Consider the following 24663-nt stretch of genomic DNA (forward strand, 5'->3'; position numbering starts at 1 on the left):
GCCATCACCAACAACAACAACCCCTCTCCTTCCTTGAGGGCGGTATAGCTCGATTGGTAGCGCGGCCGTGCCAGCAACTTGAGGGTTCCAGGTTCGATCCCCGCTTCCGCCATCTTAGTCCCTGCCGTTGTGTCCTTGGGCAAGACACTTTACCCACCTGCTCCCAGTGCCGCCCATACTGGTTTAAATGTAACTTAGATATTGGATTTCACTATGTAAAGCGCTTTGAGTCACTAGAGAAAAGCGCTATATAAATACAATTCACTTCACTTCACTTCCCGACTGCTGCCTTTAACAGAGCGACAGGTGATCACACAAACACTCACAGCTGTGTCATTTACGCACCTGTCGCTGATCTCGAAAGCGGTCCTAACACACCCCGCTTCGCTGCAGGCCCGCAGGCCACGCCCCCCCCCCCCCCCACAATTGGAATATCGGCAAAAAAGCCATTATCGGACATCTCTACTATTTACCTATTTGCACTGTGTCCGTAAGCATAGAACAATCCATAAATTAGCCGCACCGTTGTATAAGCCGCAGGGTTCAAAGCGTGAGGAAAAAGGAGCGACTTATAGTCCGGAATTCACGGTAGTTTATTTGCCGCCACGGAGGCGAGGATAGCTGACTTCGAAGCGTCTTCACACTGCGGAGGGACGTTAGCCACTAGCAAGGACGCCACACTGCCTTGAAGGCGCGTTTGTTTCGCTTGCCGCATGAGCACGTTAGCGTTTAAAGGCCTACTGAAACCCACTACTACCGACCACGCAGTCTGATAGTTTATATATCAATGATGAAATCTTAACATTATAACACATGCCAATACGGCCGGGTTAACTTATAAAGTGACATTTTAAATTTGCCGCTAAACTTCCGGTTCGAAACGCCTCTGAGGATGACGTATGCGCGTGACGTAGACCGGGGAACACGGGTATGCCTTCCACATTGAAGCCAATACAAAAAAGCTCTGTTTTCATTTCATAATTCCACAGTATTCTGGACATCTGTGTTCGTGAATCTGTTGCAATCATGTTCATTGCATTATGGAGAAGGAAGCTGAGCAAGCAAAGAAGAAAGTTGTCGGTGCGAAATGGACGTATTTTTCGAACGTAGTCAGCAACAACAGTACACGCTTCTTTGTTTACAATCCCGAAAGATGCAGTCAAGATGGAAGAACTCGGATAACAGAGACTCTAACCAGGAGGACTTTTGACTTCGATACACAGACGCCTGTAGAGAACTGGGACAACACAGACTCTTACCAGGATTACTTTGATTTGGATGACAAAGACGCAGACGTGCTACTGTGAGTATGCAGCTTTGGCTTCTAAACATTTGATCGCTTGACCGTATGTGCGCAACTTTTTTTTGCGTATGTACGTAACTTTTTTAAAATATATAAGCTTTATGAACCTTGGGTTAGGTGAACGGTCTTTTGGGCTGAGTGATTGTGTGTGTTGATCAGGTGTTTGAATTGTATTGGCGTGTTCTATGGAGCTAGGAGCTAGCATAGGAGCTAGGAGCTAGCATAACAAACACGCAGGTGTTTTTATGCAGGATTAATTTGTGGCATATTAAATATAAGCCTGGTTGTGTTGTGGCTAATAGAGTATATATATATGTCTTGTGTTTATTTACTGTTGTAGTCATTCCCAGCTGAATATCAGGTCACCCCCGGCTCTCACAGCATCTTCCCTATCTGAATAGCTTCAACTCCCCACTAGTCCTTCACTTGCACTTTACTCATCCACAAATCTTTCATCCTCGCTCAAATTAATGGGGAAATCGTCGCTTTCTCGGTCCGAATCTCTCTCACTTCATGCGGCCATCATTGTAAACAATAGGGAACTTTGCGTATATGTTCAACTGACTACGTCACGCTACTTCCGGTAGGTGCAAGCCTTTTTTTTTATCAGATACCAAAAGTTGCAATCTTTATCGTCGTTGTTCTATACTAAATCCTTTCAGCAAAAATATGGCAATATCGCGAAATGATCAAGTATGACACTTAGAATAGATCTGCTATCCCCGTTTAAATAAAAAAAATTCATTTCAGTAGGCCTTTAAAGCCGTAACTAACAACTTGGTTTAGACAAACACATTGTTGTCGTGCCGTTTCACGTTGTCAGCATGTGACATGTTGTGTTTTCACAGAAACACTGCCGCTCGCTCGCTCGCTCGCTCTTCTGGTTTCTCACCGTTTCTCTAATTGGTCCTCAGCTTCTGCCCGCCAGCTGTCAGCAGAGGGCCCCGTCGTGGCGCTCCGGGCCAGCCAATTACTGTCCAGGCGCCGCCAGGACTTGCTCAGACAACCGGCGCCTCCCGGAGGGATCTACCAGCACCCACCCGGGTGACGGACGGGCCAGTCGGGGTCAAGCGCCGGGGTCGCTCTGCGCCGTCTTCCCCTTAATGGATCTGACAAACAGGAACGGGGCGCGGTCGGAAAAGGAAACGCGAGGTGAGTAGGGCAGGTGCGCTGATTTAGAGACAAACATGAGGGAACAAAGTGTGAGCGCCGACTAATAACCACGATTAAACACGGGGCACGTCTGCGGCCGCACAATGTGAGTAACACTGGAAAACTACAGATGAAGAAGTCAATTTTATTTGTGTAACTCTCAACGGGTCCAGAAACCAATCTAGAATCCTCATACGATACCAGAACTAGGGCTGGGCGATGAATCGATATCCACATGTATCGCGATAGACACATAATCCACATCAAGAAAAAATGTGTTTGATAAAATGGTAATATATATATATATTTAAAAAAAAAAAAAAAATTTTATAAATATTTTTTTACATATTGACCATATGAGGGGAAATTCCAGGATTATTATTTTTTGAGCAATGGCAGTATTAAAAAAAAAGAAATATTTCCTCACAAAATAATTTCAAAGTTTAATATTTAATAGTAATTAATTGGAGCCTTCAATTGGGCAATGATTCATAACAACATTAAAGTTAAAGTACCAATGATTGTCACACACACTAGTTGTGGTGAAATTTGTCCTCTGCATTTGACCCATTCCCTTGATCACCCCCTGGGAGGTGAGGGGAGCAGTGGGCAGCAGCGGTGCCGCGCCCGGGAATCATTTTTGGTGATTTAACCCCCAATTCCAACCCTTGATGCTGAGTGCCAAGCAGGGAGGTAATGGGTCCCATTTTTATAGTCTTTGGTATGACTCGGCCGGGGTTTGAACTCACAACCTACCGATCTCAGGGCGGACACTCTAACCACTAGGCCACTGAGTAGGTCCATCCGTCCATCCATTTTCTACAGCTTGTCCCTTTTGGGGTCGCGGGGGGTGCTGAGGCCTATCTCAGCTGCATTCGGGCGGAAGGCGGGGTACACCCTGGACAAGTTGCCACCTCATCGCAGGGCCAACACGGATAGACAGACAACATTCACACACTAGGGCCAATTTAGTGTTGCCAATCAACCTATCCCCAGGTGCATGTCTTTGGATAACAACATCAATTCAGATTAATTATGAGTTTTTGAGCAATGACAATTTAAAAAGAAATCCCACTAAAATGTTCAGGGATCCAAAAGGGTTCATAAAATTTTTTAAAAATAAGTCATACATTATTTTTAATTGTCATACGTTATTTTAAATAATTTTTTTAAATATTTTTTTTAACTTTCAACACTAAAATCTCAAGGTAAATTTCAGATCTATCTGTTGATTATAAGTTTTTTTTTTTTTTGGTTTTGTCCAAAAATTACTTTATTTATGGCAAAAAAAAACAAAATATGCAATATTTCCTTAATTAACAATTGATGTTAATTCATTGGAGCCTTCAATTGGACAATATTTCATAACATTTTAATTCATTACTATTTTTGAGCAATGGTAGTATAAAAAAAAAAAGAACAGCATGGCAGCTTTGTGTAATTACAGTCAAAACTGCAACATTTTCCCGTGACATTTCACCTTTATGCTCTTTTATTCCACACTTTGATGTTTTTCGTTTTTTGTATTAGTATTTTTAGAAAGTGCCGCGGGCCGTTAAAAAATGAGCTGCGGACCGCACTCTGGGCACCTCTGCGCTAACCAAACCAACCAACATTATTCTAATTACGCGATAAGCCAAACATGTTATTTCATCCGGTGCGCGGAACAAAAGAATAACCTTCAATTCCTGCAGGTGGAATCACAGCCAATTACATCTCCTCCTCAACAACGATGTAACGATATTAAACTCAGCGTGGATCCCACCCTCTATAATATGTCCTCATTAACATTTAAATAGGCTGCTGTTGGCTTTTATTCCCACCCATCCCTCTCCAATGACAGGAAGATCATCTTTCATTCCGGGGATGGAAGTTCAAACTGCTTGAAATGTGTTTTCCTCGACCCGCTGGCTATGAAACACGTCAGGAAACCACATCAATAAAAGTAAATAAAAAAAAGCCGTCACGCCATTGCCAGAAGATTCCGTGTGATCTCGACTGTCAAACTTGCACTCGCGCAAGCTGCGCCTCGCTTTTGCACCGCGACGCCATTTAATTGGGACCGCCGAGGCCTCTGGCTCAGTTTTATTTATTTATTTATTTTTTATTCCAAAGAGCCTAGGATGCGGAAAGTGTCAAATATGTACGGAAGGAGTCGATGCGTGGAAACGATCTCGGAGTAGCGATCCGTTAACGAGAGATGAGGGAGTGCATGCGATTTCATAGGCGAAATAAATAATACATCATTGACCATGTGCTACAATATGTCCACATACAGTATTAACAACGTACTAGGGTTGTGCCGGTACTAGTATAGTATCGCGGTACTAATAAATTAAAAATGGTACTATATTCTGTTTGAAAGGTACTGGTCACGTCATGACATTGCTGGTTTACGACGAGCAGAGGAGCATGTTCGGCAGCGCACAATCACGGAGTACTTACAAGCAGACACAGCGTGTAGACAAATGTGGAAGTTGCGTCCTCGCAGTCCCACTGTCAGACACGGCACAGGATCCAAGCGTGCAGGTTTTAACAGGGTTTTAAAGGCCTACTGAAATGAAATTGTTTTATTTAAACGGGGATAGCAGATCTATTCTATGTGTCATACTTGATCATTTCGCGATATTGCCATATTTTTGCTGAAAGGATTTAGTAGAGAACAACGACGATAAAGATCGCAACTTTTGGTATCTGACAAAAAAAAAAGCCTTGCCCCTACCGGAAGTAGCGTGACGTAGTCAGTTGAACATTTCCGCAAAGTTCCCTATTGTTTACAGTGATGGCGGCCAGAAGTGAGAGCGATTCGGACCGAGAAAGCGACAATTTCCCCATTAATTTGAGCGAGGAAGAAAGATTTGTGGATGAGGAAAGTGCAAGTGAAGGACTAGTGGGGAGTTGAAGCTATTCAGATAGGGAAGATGCTGTGAGAGCCGGGGGTGACCTGATATTCAGCTGGGAATGACTACAACAGTAAATAAACACAAGACATATATATACTCTATTAGCCACAACACAACCAGGCTTATATTTAACATGCCACAAATTAATCCCGCATAACAAACACCTAGGTGTTTGTTATGCTAGCTCCTAGCTCCTAGCTCCCGTCCATATAACCCGCCAATACAATTCAAACACCTGCACAACACACACACTCACTCAGCCCAAAGGACCGTTCACCTAACCCAAGGTTCATAAAGCTTATATATTTAACCAAATTTACGTACGTGACACGCACATACGGGCAAGCAATGTTTGGAAGCGCAGCTGCGTACTCACGGTACCGCGTCTGCGTCTGTGTATCCAAATCAAAGTAATCCTGGTAAGAGTCTGTGTTGTCCCAGTTCTCTACAGGCGTCTGTGTATCGAAGTCAAAGTCCTCCTGGTAAGAGTCTCTGTTGTCCGAGTTCTTCGATCTTGACTGCATCTTTCGGGAATGTAAACAATGAAACGCCGGCTGTGTTGTGTTGCTGACTTCCCTCGCAAAATACTCCGCTTCGCACCGACAACTTTCTTCTTTGCTTGCTCAGCTTCTTTCTCCATAATGCAATGAACAAATTGCAACAGATTCACCAACACAGATGTCCAGAATACTGTGGAATAATGAGATGAAAACAGAGCTATTTCGTATTGGCTTCAATGGGGGAGCCATACTTCTGTTTCACCGGCTACGTCACGCGCATACGTCATCCTCCAAAGGAGTTTTCAACCGGAAGTTTAGCGGGAAATTTAAAATTGCACTTTATAAGTTAACCCGGCCGTATTGGCATGTGTTGCAATGTTAAGATTTCATCATTGATATATAATGATCAGACTGCGTGGTCGGTAGTAGTGGCTTTCAGTAGGCCTTTAATGATCATATGTTTTTAACAACAGTTTTCTCTCGCAGAACGTGACTTTTCCGTCACGTCCGTATCCTCTCTCCCCGCCTGCTCCCGGCCGCTTACTGTTAAAGACAACAGATGATTAGATTAACACGTACCACCTGTGAAATCTAATCACCTGCCGGCTGTGTCTCGCCGTCAGCACTGCCACGCCCCCCGTCTGATGTTGCTCTGTCCTCAGCACCATGGACAGAGGCGGTGACCTTTGCTCCTGCAGACAGCGCTGACCCCACCTCCCTCCACAACAGGAAAGGGAGAACGGACGCATTTTGGCTTAAAAACTAACGATAAAGGTGAAGTTATAACACTGAAACGCCCTCAGGAAGAGGCGATTTAAGCGAACGTCCATCCGTAGTCCATCGGCAGTGTTTAGCTACTTCCAAATCACTAACCCTCTCCTCCATGGCGACAAATAAAGAGAGTTTCTTACGAGTATCATTATCACTGCAGGACGAGGAATAGCTAAACATGCTTAATTACACACTGTAGGACCGACTTGGGCAGTTATTTTGACTCGGGGGGGGGCAAATTTAGAGATGTGTCTGGGGGCCGGAACACTAATACAAAGCCTCATAATAATGTCTGATTGAATGCTAAAAACGTTATGACAGTCTGCCTTAATTAACCCTTGTGTGGTGTTCGGGTCTGTGGGACCCGTTTTAATTTTGTATTAAAAGAAAAATGACACAATTAATTAAGTTTTCAAACTGAGACTCACTGGCTTTGGCTCATTTTCTGTGAAGAACATATATCAGAATACATATTTAATGACCACACACCATACACCCCCCCCCCCCCCCCCCTACACATTTATATTACATAAAAGATGTCCAGGTCTAATAGAAGTGTGGAAATTGATGTTCTGTGTACCACACACACACACGCACAGCAGGCCTAGACAGGAGGAGGACAGAGTGTAGGTACACAGAACATCAGAGGGTCAAATGTGCGAGAAAATGAGAGCAGACCAAGTTGACAAACAATGTTGCAACCTTGTGTGGGAACCGCAGGTGCAGAAACACAAAAGAAGAATCCCTGTGGGATGCAGAAACTGATGTTTATTGGGATAAGGTAAACATCTGTTCAGTATTTTAACATAAAAGTGTTTGATTGTGAGGCATTAAAAGCCACAAAATGCAACGGGTCCATCAGACCCACAAACGCTGGCTGAGTAACAACAATATGAATATATTGTTAAATTATTCTCTGCATTTGACCAATGTACAGAAAAATAAAGAATGTGGGATTTACAATATTAACTATGAACGATAAAACACCGAATATTGACAACATATGAACGTCACACCCCCTCTCCATCGACATATTTTACAATCAAGCGAAATGCAACAAAAATGCCTTTGACCGGGTATGGCATGCTGCACTGTGGGCAACCATGAGGAAATATAACATCAGTCCTAACCTTGTCAGAGTCATTCAACATCTATACAATAAAGCTACCAGCGCAGTTCTCTACAACGGAGTCATCGGAGTCTGGTCCAGGACAACGGTTGGAGTGCGCCAAGGATGCCTTCTCTCTCCAACATCTTTCTGGAGCGTATCATGACGGATGCCCTGGCAGATCACGAAGGAACTGTCAGCATTGGAGGCAGACCAATCACCAACCTCCGTTTTGCAGATGATATCGACGGGCCAGTTGGAGAAGAAAGAGAACTTGCCAGTCTAGTTGAAAGGCTTGATACCACCTCCCGAGCCTATGTAGTGGGAATCCATGCTGAAAAAAACAAAAATGACAACAACAATGGCATCCGCTCAGACATCAAAGTCAATGGACAGGCACTGGACACGGTGTCGAGCTTCAAGTACCTCGTAGCAATCGTGTGTCCGATGAAAGATCCAAACGGGAAGTCCTTGCCAGAAGTGCTCAAACAACTGCTGCCCTGGCAAAACTCGAGCCCGTATGGAAAGACACAAAGATCAGTCTGGCATCAAAATGCAGATTACAGCGCTCACTTGTAATTTCGATCTTCCTTTACGCCTGTGAAACATGGACCCTTACAGCAGAGCTGCAGAAAATAATTCAGAGCATGGAGATGAGATGCTACAGAAGACTCATGGGTATCTCCTACACCCAACATGTCACAAACGAAGAAGTCCGGCCAAAGATCAGCCAAGCCATCGGCCCACATGATGACCTGCTCACCACTGTCATGAAGCGGAAACTGAGGTGGTACGGACACATCACCAGATCCTCAGGCCTTGCAAAAACCATCCGGCAAGGCACCGTACCAGGTGGCAGGAGACGAGGGAGACAAAAGAAAAGATGGGAAGATAACGTCGGAGAATGGACTCACTTGAAACTCACTGAGGCAATGAGAGCTGCTGAGGACAGAGCTGGTCAACAGATCGTCTGTGGTGCCCCAACAACCGTCCGGGGTTATGGGATAGGTACAGGTACAGAAATGCAACAAATAGTGAAGTATGAACGCGAAGGGTAAAAAAAAAACCCAACTACAATCTGATATATCTGATATATCACTAAGCTTTAGAACTTTGTTGTAAAAATCTCCTTCTGCGTCTGTCCCTGACACCCGCATTTCAGGCTGGTCTCTCTGGAAACACTCTGTGGAAACGCTCCCCACCCACACTGCTTGGTGCCTCATCTGAGCTGCTGTGATCTAGATTACCATAGTAACTAATTAGATGACCATAGTAACTAATTAGATGACCATAGTAACTAGTATATCATGCAAAAGGACAGATCCCAACCATTGAAATACTTTGTAAAGTTCAAGACTTACGGTCATTTGAAAACATCACTGCACATGATCAAATCAAATCAAATCAACTTTATTTATAAAGCATATTTAAAATTTACCACAGGGGTAGCCAAAGTGCTGTACAATGGGCAGGTTAAAAATAATACAAGAACCGAGCAAACACAACACAACACAAACAGAACACGATAAAAAAGAAATAAATAAAATATAAAAACATAAAAACAGGTTCACAGCAGGTGTATTATGGGGCGCCATTGCAGGATGGATATCACTCAGTATTAAAAGCCATGGAATAAAAGTATGTTTTTAAGAGAGATTTAAAAACAGGAAGAGAGGAGGCTTGTCTAACACTCAGAGGTAGGTCGTTCCAGAGCTTGGGAGCAGCAGCAGCGAAAGCTCTGTCACCTCTAAGCTTCAGCCTTGTGTCCGGGACTGTCAGTAGCAGCTGATCGGCTGATCTTAGGGATCGGGTGGGGCAGTAAGGCTGAAGGAGGTCGGAGAGATATATTGGCGCGAGGTTGTTTAGACATTTAAAAACAAATAAAAGGAGTTTTGATAATGGCAGCTACAGATTATTATTATTATTATTATTATTATTATTATTATTATTTTGGAATGTATGGCGGGCCAGATTGAAAAAATTAACGGGCCTTATTTGCCCAGATTTGCTGTAGTAGTATACAATAGCTAACAAAAGCTAGCGCGCATGAATGTAAACAAATGCCATGGGTGGATCTACAGCTAACATCCACTGTAATGATACCAAGTACAATAGAGTATGTAGTCAACACTACTATTATTACATCGATATTTTTTAGCATCACAAAATCTTCTTTCGTTTTTAAAAAATGTATATTGTGTTTATAAACTCAGGAAATATGTCCCTGAACACATGAGGACTTTGAATATGACCAGTGTATGATCCTGTAACTACTTGGTATCGAATCGATACCTAAATTTGTGGTATCATCCAAAACTAATGTATCCAAACAACAGAAGAATAAGTGATTATTGCATTTGAACAGAAGTGTAGATAGAACATGTTGAAACGGAAAATAAGCACATAATAACAGTAAATGAACAAGTAGATTAATCATTGATTTTTACAGTTTGTCCTTTATAATGTTGACAAAATAATATAATGATAAATGACTGCTTATGTCAGCAGCTAAATTAGGAGCATTTGTTTGTTTACTTACTACTAAAAGACAAGTTGTCTAGTATGTTCACTATTTTTTTTAAGGACAAACTCGCAATAAGAAACATATGTTTAATGTACTCTAAGATTTTTATGTTAAAAATAAAGCCCATAATGCCATTTTTTTGTGGTCCCCTTTATTTAGTAAAGTATCGGAATACATTTGATGCCGGTACCAAAATATTGGTATCGGGACAACCCTACAACGTACATTGAAATACAACTTTAGAACATCGTCACTTTTCACATTCTGTGTTGTTTTGACATTTCCGAGGAGCACCGGCGGTTGCTTTCACGTCCGCCCCATTACTCGCCGTGTGTATTTTGGTGGGAGGTCAAAGCCTCTGCGGCGGGGTCTCAAACTCAATTTACCTGCGGGGCCGCTGGAGGTAGAGTCGGGGTGAAGTCAAGCGTTCCCTTTAGAATCACGTTTTAATAGGCCCGAGCCCATAACAGATGATTATTGACCTGCAAATGATTGCCGGTAAACATGATGGATGTCAACATTATTTTGAACCAAATACATACAAATAATGATACATACAAATAATGTAAGCATACTCTTTCAACTACAATTAAGTTGTATTTTTTCATTTATTTTAACATGGTAATTGAAGTGTAAACTTTTAAGTATCCAAGTTGAGTAAAACAAACAATAAAAATTAAATATACCGTAATATTTCCTACGCTTTAAATCCTGCGGCTTATAAAACGGGGCGGCTTATTCATGGGTTTTTCTTCGCTGACGGTCATAATGTTTGCGTTCAGTAGTTTTCCTCAAAGTCATGCAAAGGACTGAAATGGTGTGTTATCGGGTGTGCTATGGCGTGTTCGCTCACTGCAGGTTGAAAATGTACTTCCCGTTTTAATGCCTTGAACCAAAAGTAAAACCGTCCATAGCGTTTCTACTCGTATGGATTCTTCATTCATCACTCCGAGCAACGTTTGTAAGTTTTACAATATAACTAACCACCAACCCATTCATAACATCTCGGACAATTGTGCTAATATCAATATTTTCAAAAAAATTCCCGGTTTTTCCGAAATTCCCAATTTTCTAGGAAATTCCCATATTTCTACAATTTCCTAAATTCTCAAAACTTTGAGCCATTTTTTTTACCTGTTTCCGACCTTTCAACCTTCCACCCACACTACTCTTCCGATACATCCAACGTAAAACCTGTTTTTCCCTTTCCCAAAATTCCCAGTTTTCCTGGAATTTCCAGTAATTTTCTCCCCATTAACAGTAAAAAGGCATTATACAATCTACTACATATCCCACATTTCTCATCCGATTTGAACCGTTCCAACACAAAGTAAAACCGTCCATAGCGTTTCTACTCGTATGGATTCTTCACTCATCACTCCGAGCAACGTTTGCAAGTTTTACAATATAACTAAAACAATTCCGAATATCCAGTTTTCCCAAAATTCCAGGATTTCCGAAATACCCATTCTCAATTCAAACTTACTATGTCAACATTTTTCAACCGATTCCGAAAATTCCAACACCAACCCTTTCATAACATCTCGGACAATTGTGCTAATATCAGTATTTTCAAAAAAATTCCCGGTTTTCCCGAAATTCCCAAATTTCTAGGAAATTCCCATAGTTCTACAATTTCCTAAATTCTCATTTTTCCCCGATTCCGATCTTTCAACCTTCCACCTACTCTTCCGATATATCAAACGTAAAACATGATTTCCCTTTCCCAAAATTCCCGTTTTTTCCTGGAATTTCCAGTCATTTTCTCTCCATTAACATATCCCACATTTCTCATCCGATTTGAAACTTTTCAACAAAAAGTAAAACCGTCCATAGCGTTACTACACGTAAGGATTCTTCATTCATCACTCCGAGCGACGTTTGTAAGTTTTACAAAATATTTAAAACAATTCCGAATTCCCAGTTTTCCCAAAATTCCAGGATTTCCGAAATACCCATTCTCAATTCAAACTTACTACGTCAACATTTTTCAACCGATTCCGAAAATTCTAAAACCAACCCATTCATAACATCCCGGAAAATTGTCCGAGACAATCAATATTTTCAAAAAAATTCCCGGTTTTCCCGAAATTCCCAAATTTCTAGGAAATTTCCAATCAAATGAATGGACGTATTCATAGTTCTTCAATTCCCTAAATACTCAAAACTTTGCGCCATTTTTTCAAGCCAGCCTGTTTCCTGGAATTTCCCACCATATTGTCAATATATTAAAAAAGTACAACAAACAATACAAATTAAATATACCGTAAATTCTGCTGTTTTTTTCCCTACGCTTTGACCCTGCGGCCTATAAAACGGTGCGGCTAACTCATGGATTTTTCTTCGCTGACGGTCATAATGTTTGCGTTCAGTAGTTTTCATTAAAGTCAAGCAAAGGATCGTGAATTCTTCATTATGGATTCTTCATTCATCACTCCGAGCAACGTTTGTAAATTTTACAATATGACTAAAACAATTCAGAATTCCCAGTTTTCCCAAAATTCCAGGATTTCAGAAATACCCATTCTCAATTCAAACTTACTACGTCAACATTTTTCGACCGATTCCGAAAATTCCAACACCATCTGACAATTGTGCTAATATCAATATTTAAAAACAAAAAAATCCCGGTTTTCCCGAATTTCCCAACTTTCTAGGAAATTCCCATAGTTCTACAATTTCCTAAATTCTCAAAACTTTGAGCCATTTTTTTTACCCGTTTCAATCAATCAATCAATGTTGTTTCCGACCTTTCAACCTTCCACCCACACTACTCTTCCGATACATCCAACGTAAAACATGTTTTTCCCTTTCCCCAAATTCCCAGTTTTCCTGGAATTTCCAGTAATTTTCTCCCCATTAACTGTAAATGGGCATTATACAATCTACTACATATCCCACATTTCTCATCCGATTTTAAACTTTCCAGCAAAAAGTAAAACCGTCCATAGCGTTTCTACTCGTATGGATTCTTCATTCATCACTCCGAGCAACGTTTTTAAATTTTACAATATGACTAAAACAATTCCGAATTCCCAGTTTTCCCAAAATTCCAGGATTTCCGAAATACCCATTCTCAATTCAAACTTACTACGTCAACATTTTTCAACCGATTCCGAAAATTCCAACACCAACCCATTCATAACATATCTGACAATTGTGCTGATATCAATATTTTTTTAAAAATTCCCAAATTTCTAGGAAATTCCCATTGTTGTACACTTTCCTAAATCCTCAAAACTTTGCGCCATTTTTTTTTACCCGATTCCGACCTTTCAACCTTCCACCCACACTACTCTTCCGATACATCCAACGTAAAACATGTTTTTCCCTTTCCCCAAATTCCCAGTTTTCCTGGAATTTCCAGTAATTTTCACCCCATTAACAGTAAATGGGCATTATACAATCTACTACATATCCCGCATTTCTCATCCGATTTTAAACTTTCCAGCAAAAAGTAAAACTGTCCATAGCGTTTTTACTCGTATGGATTCTTCATTCATCACTCCGAGCAACGTTTGTAAATTTTACAATATGACTAAAACAATTCCGAATATCCAGTTTTCCCAAAATTCCAGGATTTCCGAAATACCCATTCTCAATTCAAACTTACTACGTCAACATTTTTCAACCGATTCCGAAAATTCCAACACCAACCCATTCATAACATATCTGACAATTGTGCTGATATCAATATTTTTTAAAAAATTCCCAAATTTCTAGGAAATTCCTATAGTTCTACAATTTCCTAAATTCTCAAAACTTTGCGCCATTTTTTTTACCCGATTCCGACCTTTCAACCTTCCACCCACACTACTCTTCCGATACATCCAACGTAAAACCTGTTTTTCCCTTTCCCAAAATTCCCAGTTTTCCTGGAATTTCCAGTAATTTTCTCCCCATTAACAGTAAAAAGGCATTATACAATCTACTACATATCCCACATTTCTCATCCGATTTGAACCGTTCCAACACAAAGTAAAACCGTCCATAGCGTTTCTACTCGTATGGATTCTTCACTCATCACTCCGAGCAACGTTTGTAAGTTTTACATTATAACTAAAACAATTCCAAATATCCAGTTTTCCCAAAATTCCAGGATTTCCGAAATACCCATTCTCAATTCAAACTTACTATGTCAACATTTTTCAACCGATTCCGAAAATTCCAACACCAACCCATTCATAACATCTCGGACAATTGTGCAAATATCAATATTTTCAAAAAAATTCCCGGTTTTCCCGAAATTCCCAAATTTCTAGGAAATTCCCATAGTTCTACAATTTCCTAAATTCTCAAAACTTTGCGCCATTATTTTTACCCGATTCCGACCTTTCAACCTTCCACCTACTCTTCCGATATATCAAACGTAAAACATGATTTCCCTTTCCCAAAATTCCCGTTTTTTCCTGGAATTTCCAGTCATTTTCTCTCCATTAACATATCCCACATTTCTCATCCGATTTGAAACTTTTCAACAAAAAGTAAAACCGTCCATAGCGTTACTACACGTAAGGATTCTTCATTCATCACTCCGAGCGACGTTTGTAAGTTTTACAATATATCTAAAACAATTCCGAATTCCCAGTTTTCCCAAAATTCCAGGATTTCCGAAATACCCATTCTCAATTCAAACTTACTACGTCAACATTTTTCAACCGATTCCAAAAATTCTAACACCAACCCATTCATAACATCTCGGAAAATTGTCCGAGACAATCAATATTTTCAAAAAAAATTCCCGGTTTTCCCGAAATTCCCAAATTTCTAGGAAATTCCCAATCAAATGAATGGACGTATTCATAGTTCTTCAATTCCCTAAATACTCAAAACTTTGCGCCATTTTTTCAAGCCAGCCTGTTTCCTGGAATTTCCCACCATATTGTCAATATGTTAAAAAAGTACAACAAACAATACAAATTAAATATACCGTAAATTCTGCTGCTTTTTCCCTACGCTTTGACCCTGCGGCCTATAAAACGGTGCGGGCTAATTCATGGATTTTTCTTCGCTGACGGTCATAATGTTTGCGTTCAGTAGTTTTCATTAAAGTCAAGCAAACGATCATGGATTTTTCATTATGGATTCTTCATTCATCACTCCGAGCAACGTTTTTAAATTTTACAATATGACTAAAACAATTCCGAATTCCCAGTTTTCCCAAAATTCCAGGATTTCCGAAATACCCATTCTCAATTCAAACTTACTACGTCAACATTTTTCGACCGATTCCGAAAATTCCAACACCATCTGACAATTGTGCTAATATCAATATTTAAAAACAAAAAAATCACGGTTTTCCCGAATTTCCCAACTTTCTAGGAAATTCCCATAGTTCTACAATTTCCTAAATTCTCAAAACTTTGAGCCATTTTTTTTACCCGTTTCAATCAACCAATCAATGTTGTTTCCGACCTTTCAACCTTCCACCCACACTACTCTTCCGATACATCCAAATTAAAACATGTTTTTCCCTTTCCCCAAATACCCAGTTTTCTTGGAATTTCCAGTAATTTTCTCCCCATTAACAGTAAATGGGCATTATACAATCTACTACATATCCCACATTTCTCATCCGATTTTAAACTTTCCAGCAAAAAGTAAAACCGTCCATAGCGTTTCTACTCGTATGGATTCTTCATTCATCACTCCGAGCAACATTTGTAAATTTTACAATATGACTAAAACAATTCCGAATTCCCAGTTTTCCCAAAATTCCAGGATTTCCAAAATACCCATTCTCAATTCAAACTTACTACGTCAACATTTTTCAACCGATTCCGAAAATTCCAACACCAACCCATTCATAACATATCTGACAAATGTGCTGATATCAATATTTAAAAAAAATTCCCAACTTTCTAGGAAATTCCCATAGTTCTACAATTTCCTAAATTCTCAAAACTTTGCGCCATTTTTTTTTACCCGATTCCGACCTTTCAACCTTCCACCCACACTACTCTTCCGATACATCCAACGTAAAACATGTTTTTCCCTTTCCCAAAATTCCCAGTTTTCCTGGAATTTCCAGTAATTTTCTCCCCATTAATAGTAAATGGGCATTATACAATCTACTACATATCCCACATTTCTCATCCGATTTGAACCGTTCCAACAAAAAGTAAAACCGTCCATAGCGTTTCTACTCGTATGGATTCTTCACTCATCACTCCGAGCAACGTTTGCAAGTTTTACAATATAACTAAAACAATTCCGAATATCCAGTTTTCCCAAAATTCCAGGATTTCCGAAATACCCATTCTCAATTCAAACTTACTACGTCAACATTTTTCAACCGATTCCGAAAATTCCAACACCAACCCATTCATAACATCTCGGACAATTGTGCTAATATCAATATTTTCAAAAAAATTCCCGGTTTTCCCGAAATTCCCAAATTTCTAGGAAATTCCCATAGTTCTACAATTTCCCTAAATTCTCAAAACTTTGCGCCATTATTTTTACCCGATTCCGACCTTTCAACCTTCCACCTACTCTTCCGATACATCAAACGTAAAACATGATTTCCCTTTCCCAAAATTCCCGTTTTTTCCTGGAATTTCCAGTCATTTTCTCTCCATTAACATATCCCACATTTCTCATCCGATTTGAAACTTTTCAACAAAAAGTAAAACCGTCCATAGCGTTACTACACGTAAGGATTCTTCATTCATCACTCCGAGCGACGTTTGTAAGTTTTACAATATATCTAAAACAATTCCGAATTCCCAGTTTTCCCAAAATTCCACGATTTCCGAAATACCCATTCTCAATTCAATCTTACTACGTCAATATTTTTCAACCGATTCCGAAAATTCCAACACCAACCCATTCATAACATCTCGGACAATTGTCCGAGACAATCAATATTTTCAAAAAAAATTCCCGGTTTTCCCGAAATTCCCAAATTTCTAGGAAATTCCCAATCAAATGAATGGACGTATTCATAGTTTTTCAATTCCCTAAATACTCAAAACTTTGCGCCATTTTTTCAAGCCAGTATGTTTCCTGGAATTTCCCACCATATTGTCAATATGTTAAAAAAGTACAACAAATACAAATTAAATATACCGTAAATTCTGCTGCTTTTTTCCTACGCTTTGACCCTGCGGCCTATAAAACGGTGCGGGCTAATTCATGGATTTTTCTTCGCTGACGGTCATAATGTTTGCGTTCAGTAGTTTTCATTAAAGTCAAGCAAACGATCATGGATTTTTCATTATGGATTCTTCATTCATCACTCCGAGCAACGTTTTTAAATTTTACAATATGACTAAAACAATTCTGAATTCCCAGTTTTCCCAAAATTCCAGGATTTCCGAAATACCCATTCTCAATTCAAACTTACTACGTCAACATTTTTCGACCGATTCCGAAAATTCCAACACCATCTGACAATTGTGCTAATATCAATATTTAAAAACAAACAAATCCCAGTTTTCCCGAATTTCCCAACTTTCTAGGAAATTCCCATAGTTCTACAATTTCCTAAATTCTCAAAACTTTGAGCCATTTTTTTTACCCGTTTCAATCAATCAATCAATCAATGTTGTTTCCGACCTTTCAACCTTCCACCCACACTACTCTTCCGATACATCCAACGTAAAACATGTTTTTCCCTTTCCCCAAATTCCCAGTTTTCCTGGAATTTCCAGTAATTTTCTCCCCATTAACAGTAAATGGGCATTATACAATCTACTACATATCCCACATTTCTCATCCGATTTTAAACTTTCCAGCAAAAAGTAAAACCGTCCATAGCGTTTCTACTCGTATGGATTCTTCATTCATCACTCCGAGCAACGTTTGTAAATTTTACAATATGACTAAAACAATTCCGAATTCCCAGTTTTCCCAAAATTCCAGGATTTCCAAAATACCCATTCTCAATTCAAACTTACTACGTCAACATTTTTCAACCGATTCCGAAAATTCCAACACCAACCCATTCATAACATATCTGACAATTGTGCTGATATCAATATTTTTAAAAAAATTCCCAAATTTCTAGGAAATTCCCATTGTTGTACACTTTCCTAAATCCTCAAAACTTTGCGCCATTTTTTTCCCCGATTCCGACCTTTCAACCTTCCACCCACACTACTCTTCCGATACATCCAACGTAAAACATGTTTTTCCCTTTCCCCAAATTCCCAGTTTTCCTGGAATTTTCAGTAATTTTCACCCCATTAACAGTAAATGGGCATTATACAATCTACTACATATCCCGCATTTCTCATCCGATTTTAAACTTTCCAGCAAAAAGTAAAACCGTCCATAGCGTTTTTACTCGTATGGATTCTTCATTCATCACTCCGAGCAACGTTTGTAAATTTTACAATATGACTAAAACAATTCCGAATTCCCAGTTTTCCCAAAATTCCAGGATTTCCAAAATACCCATTCTCAATTCAAACTTACTACGTCAACATTTTTCAACCGATTCCGAAAATTCCAACACCAACCCATTCATAACATATCTGACAAATGTGCTGATATCAATATTTAAAAAAAATTCCCAACTTTCTAGGAAATTCCTATAGTTCTACAATTTCCTAAATTCTCAAAACTTTGCGCCATTTTTTTTTACACGATTCCGACCTTTCAACCTTCCACCCACACTACTCTTCCGATACATCCAACGTAAAACATGTTTTTCCCTTTCCCAAAATTCCCAGTTTTCCTGGAATTTCCAGTAATTTTCTCCCCATTAACAGTAAAAAGGCATTATACAATCTACTACATATCCCACATTTCTCATCCGATTTGAACCGTTCCAACACAAAGTAAAACCGTCCATAGCGTTTCTACTCGTATGGATTCTTCACTCATCACTCCGAGCAACGTTTGCAAGTTTTACAATATAACTAAAACAATTCCGAATATCCAGTTTTCCCAAAATTCCAGGATTTCCGAAATACCCATTCTCAATTCAAACTTACTATGTCAACATTTTTCAACCGATTCCGAAAATTCCAACACCAACCCATTCATAACATCTCGGACAATTGTGCAAATATCAATATTTTCAAAAAAATTCCCGGTTTTCCCGAAATTCCCAAATTTCTAGGAAATTCCCATAGTTCTACAATTTCCTAAATTCTCAAAACTTTGCGCCATTATTTTTACCCGATTCCGACCTTTCCACCTTCCACCTACTCTTCCGATATATCAAACGTAAAACATGATTTCCCTTTCCCAAAATTCCCGTTTTTTCCTGGAATTTCCAGTCATTTTCTCTCCATTAACATATCCCACATTTCTCATCCAATTTGAAACTTTTCAACAAAAAGTAAAACCGTCCATAGCGTTACTACACGTAAGGATTCTTCATTCATCACTCCGAGCGACGTTTGTAAGTTTTACAATATATCTAAAACAATTCCGAATTCCCAGTTTTCCCAAAATTCCACGATTTCCGAAATACCCATTCTCAATTCAATCTTACTACGTCAATATTTTTCAACCGATTCCGAAAATTCCAACCCCAACCCATTCATAACATCTCGGACAATTGTGCTAATATCAATATTTTCAAAAATAATTCCCGGTTTTCCCGAAATTCCCAAATTTCTATGGAATTCACAATCAAATAAATGGACGTATTCATAGTTCTTCAATTCCCTAAATACTCAAAACTTTGCGCCATTTTTTCAAGCCAGCATGTTTCCTGGAATTTCCCACCATATTGTCAATATGTTAAAAATTTTAAACAAACAATAAAAATTAAATATACCATAAATGCCGCTGCTTTTTCCCCCCTACGCTTTGAACCCTGCGGCTTATAAAACGGTGCGGCTAATTCAAGGCAAGGCAAGGCAAGGCAACTTTATTTGTATAGCGCTTTTCATACACAAGGCAGACTCAAAGTGCTTCACAGACAACAAAGTGAAATGAAAGAAAATAAAAGCAAAATTAAAATGCAGACAATAAAAATAAGAACAGTGCAGACGTTAAAAGTTAAAAGATTAAAAGATTTAGCTGAAAGCTAAGGTGAACATAAAAGTCTTCAGTCTAGTTTTAAAAGTAGTGAGAGTTGGGGAGAGTCTGACATCTTCAGGAAGTTTATTCCAGCTATGTGTTGCATAGTGACTGAATGATGATCTCCCTTGATTTGAGTTTACTCTTGGAACCGCTAACAGATTGGTCTCAGAAGATCTTAGTGATCTAGAGGGCGTATATAGTGGGAGCATATCAGTGATATACTTGGGCCCTAGACCATGTAGTGATTTATATGTGAGCAGGAGGATTTTGAAATCTATTCTCTGATGTACAGGGAGCCAATGTAAGGATTTAAGAATTGGTGTAATGTGCTCACATTTTTTGTACTACATATCCCGCATTTCTCATCCGATTTGAACCGTTCCAACAAAAAGTAAAACCGTCCATAGCGTTTCTACTCGTATGGATTCTTCACTCATCACTCCGAGCAACGTTTGCAAGTTTTACAATATAACTAAAACAATTCTTACTTACTAAACCGTCCCATGTGTGATGTCTGTAGGAGTGTTTTCTCTATCTCTACTACCTTATAATCAATTATTGTTGGTATGAGGCTAAATTCCTCACTGGTGCTTGGTAAAAATCACACATTTGGAGGCAAATAGTTTGGGCACCTCTGCTCTGGACCGATGTTGATGACATCGTTTAGTTAGCAAGCCTTCAGCTATCGACTGCTGCTCATTCTCGTTGCTGTCAGCCTCTAATCTACTGCTCCTCTTACTCATTAATCGCTCTCGTTAACAATTCAACAAAGGCCGGTCGGCCGTTGCACTCGACAAATTCTGTTTTGGATGATTCTCACAAGGGATGCATTTGGTGTCTCTCTAAATGGTTCTCCCCGCAATTGCACGTTTGACTGCCGTTCTGTGCTGGAACAGAGAGCGAGAGAACAAATTAGAGTGCGGCGTCATTTGTGTATGAACCTTTTGTAGGAAATTGACAATCACAATGCAAATCATTTGGAATTCAACACCAGGTTTTTTGGAAAACAATGCCTCTAACATCTAAAGGTTGATCACATTATCTAGTAGCAATTTTTTTTAAACTGTACATTTGGTGGTATATTGTAGGGTTGTACGGTATGCCGGTACTGGTATAGTATCGCGGTACTAATGTGTCAGAATAATTGTATCTAAGTTATCACAAAACGTTGTGTTTCAATGAGACAAAAGCTGTCTTTGAACCTACCAAGAAGAAGGCTTGTAAAACTCCACTGTGTAGGATGCGAAGCAACATGAAGGAGTTCTGCTTCTTTCATGTATTGTAATCAACAGAAAGATATTGTCTTGACCCAAGAACTACAAAGCGGAGAGGAAGCAGGGCCCGACTCCCCTCAAGGCGACCTCTTCTTTGAACGGTTTTACGACCTTTTCTTTGAACTGTTCTGTAACCAACGGCGATGGCTGTTTACGACCCCCCGTCCCTTAGAAACAGCTGTTGCCATGTAATCAGGGAAAGTCCAAATAAAAGAGAAGGCGTACAATCTTTCGCCAGAGCGTGGTGAGACACTATACAAGGGTACAGTGTCCAGCTGTGCAAGGGTACAGTGTCCAGGCGTCTCTCCTCAATTGAGCCAAATGTAATTTTGTCTCTGTTTAATTATTTGCTTCCTGTCTTGTTTAATAGATGTCATAAGTGTTTGAACCTGACATAATGAATCAAAAACGGTACTATACTCTTTTTGAAAAGTACCGGTTCCGGGGCATTCTCAATTCAAACTTACTATGTCAACATTTTTCAACCAATTCCAAAAATTCCAACACCGACCCATCATACATCTCGGTATGATGACGTTTGCACGTGACGTCACGGATTGTAGCGGACATTTTGGAACAGCACGGTGGCCAGCTGAAGTCGTCTGTTTTCATCGCAAAATTCCACAGTATTCTGGACATCTGTGTTGGTGAATCTTTTGCAATTTGTTTAATGAACAATGGAGATAGCAAAGAAGAAAACTGTAGGTGGGATCGGTGTATTAGCGGCTGGCTGCAGCAACACAACCAGGAGGACTTTGAGTTGGATAGCAGACGCGCTATCCGACGCTAGCCGCCGGCCGCACCCATTATTGTGGTGAAGTCCACCGTCGCGCCGTCGATTGCTGGAACGCAGGTGAGCACGGGTGGTGATGAGCAGATGAGGGCTGGTGTAGGTGGAGAGCTAATGTTTTTAGCATAGCTCTGTCGAGGTCCCGTAGCTAAGTTAGCTTCAATGGCGTCGTTAGCAACAGCATTGCTAGGCTTCGCCAGGCTGGACAGCATTAACCGTGTGGTTACAGGTCCAGGGTTTGGTTCGGTGTCTCCTGATAGTAGAAGTAATAGTAGTATTGTTGATCTTCTGTCTATCCTTCCAGTCAGGTGCATGTTTTTTCTGTTTCTATCTGCAGTTAAGCACGATGCTATCACGTTAGCTCGGTAGCTAAAGTGTCTCGCCGATGTATTGTCATGGAGATAAAAGTCACTTGTGAATGTCCATTTCGCGTTCTCGACTCTCATTTTCAAGAGGATATAGTATCCGAGGTGGTTTAAAATACAAATCCGTGATCCACAATAGAAAAAGGTGAAAGCGTGGAATCCAATGAGCCAGCTTGTACCTAAGTTACGGTCAGAGCGAAAAAAGATACATCCTGGCGTCCTGCACTGCACTCTAATCCTTCACTCTCACTTTCCTCATCCACAAATCTTTCATCCTCGCTCAAATTAATGGGGTAATCGTCTCTTTCTCGGTCCGAATCGCTCTCGCTGCTGGTGGCCATGATTGTAAACAATGTGCAGATGTGAGGCGCTCCACAACCTGTGACGTCACGCTACTTCCGGTACAGGCAAGGCTTTTCTGTCATCGACCAAAAGTTGCGAACTTTATCGTCGATGTTCTCTACTAAATCCTTTCAGCAAAAATATGGCAATATCGCGAAATGATCAAGTATGACACAGAATGGACCTGCTATCCCGGTTTAAATAAGAACATTTAATTTCAGTAGGCCTTTAACTTTTATGTCGTTTCAATTGACTTTTTCTGCAAGTCCTGCTGATCCATTAGGAAGTTCAATGTAAGACAAAGCATTTTACCAAGGCCTGCCCCAAGAGCTTAAACCGTCCACTAATTTGAGCAAAGCTAACCCTGACCATTTTTTTCTTTACAGCCCTTGTACTTACTAATTGGGACGATACCACTGTGCAGAGGCCATGTCATGCCCCACTTCCTAAAATCAGGGGGCTCTATTTCACTTTCTAATATTGGAAGTTCATCTATGGCTCCTGTGTGAGCCACAGTTCGGGGGCATTGGATTTCAAGCGAGCGAGTTCCCAGGTTGAGCTCATTAGGTATGAACTCGCTTGCTCCCGGCGTCTTATCTCATCACTATCAGTCCACCGACATCGACACAGAAGCCACTAAAGCAAATGTCCCCTCTTCTTTCACACTCATTTGCACCCTTCTTGGTGATTCCACCAGCGTCGATAATACAGCGTCCCTTACAGACGGACCGCCCGCTGAACGGACTGAACCGCAGAAAGAAAGACTGACAGTAACATCAATACATGTCGCCATAGACACGTACTCCATATCCATGGAAAACGCGTTCGAAAAAACGTTCGATTATTCATTTTTTTTCTTGGTATGGAAGTGTCCGTGTACCACTCCGTACAGCGGCGTTTTAAAAAGTCATAAATTGTACTTTTTGAAACCGATACCGATAATTTCCGATATCGCATTTTAAAGCATTTATCGGCTGATAATATCGGCAGTCCAGTGTTTCCCACACATTCATTTATTTGTGGTGGCCCGCCACGAAAGAATTACTTTCACCACAAATAAAAAAATAAAAAAAATATTTTAATTTTTTTATTATTATTATTATTTTTTTTGTCCTGTCCAGCTTCTCAGGAAAATCATATAGTTGATGTAGATGCCCATATAGGCTGTTCAGATTTACTTTACAAAAGAGAAGTGTAGGATACTTCTCTTGTTGTCTTATTTGTATTTGACCACTACTGTTTTCTGTTTATTTGTTACTGACTGCCTCTGTTTCACTTTATGTTGCTGGTAAATAATATGGTTGTAGTAGTAGGCTAAAGTTAAATGATTTAGTATGCACTAATTAAAGGGGCAGAGCTTTAAGAGACATTTTAGCTTTTATATTTTATAAGATATATTTTTTGTAAGAACCACAATTAATAAATATATTTCAGTGAATAACTTATTGTTCAAATCTGTATATAAATATGTACATAAAGTGTTGTAATTATATTGTAAAATGGATGGATGGATGGACCTTTAAAACAAAACTGTTATTATTAATTAGTAAGTATACATTTTTTGAGCCTTTTTAGAGAAAATCATATCATTGTAGTAAATTATGCAAATTACTCGATGATGTCATGGTGACCACGCCCATAGCCACG

The 24663-nt window shown here is 39.8% G+C and overlaps 1 protein-coding gene across 1 annotated transcript in view; it reads left to right on the top strand.

Moving 5' to 3' along the window:
* The window catches only part of LOC133634267 (uncharacterized), a 114458-nt gene that overhangs the window by 78728 nt on the left and 11067 nt on the right, over positions 1–24663 (top strand). Inside the window, exons 6-7 of the mRNA XM_062027394.1 lie at positions 2218–2455; positions 7350–7410. Of these exons, the coding sequence (XP_061883378.1) occupies positions 2218–2455; positions 7350–7410 (299 nt within the window). The remainder of the gene's footprint in view (positions 1–2217; positions 2456–7349; positions 7411–24663) is intronic.

Source organism: Entelurus aequoreus, linkage group LG18 (assembly GCF_033978785.1).
Source record: "Entelurus aequoreus isolate RoL-2023_Sb linkage group LG18, RoL_Eaeq_v1.1, whole genome shotgun sequence".
In the NCBI taxonomy this organism is placed as follows: domain Eukaryota; kingdom Metazoa; phylum Chordata; class Actinopteri; order Syngnathiformes; family Syngnathidae; genus Entelurus; species Entelurus aequoreus.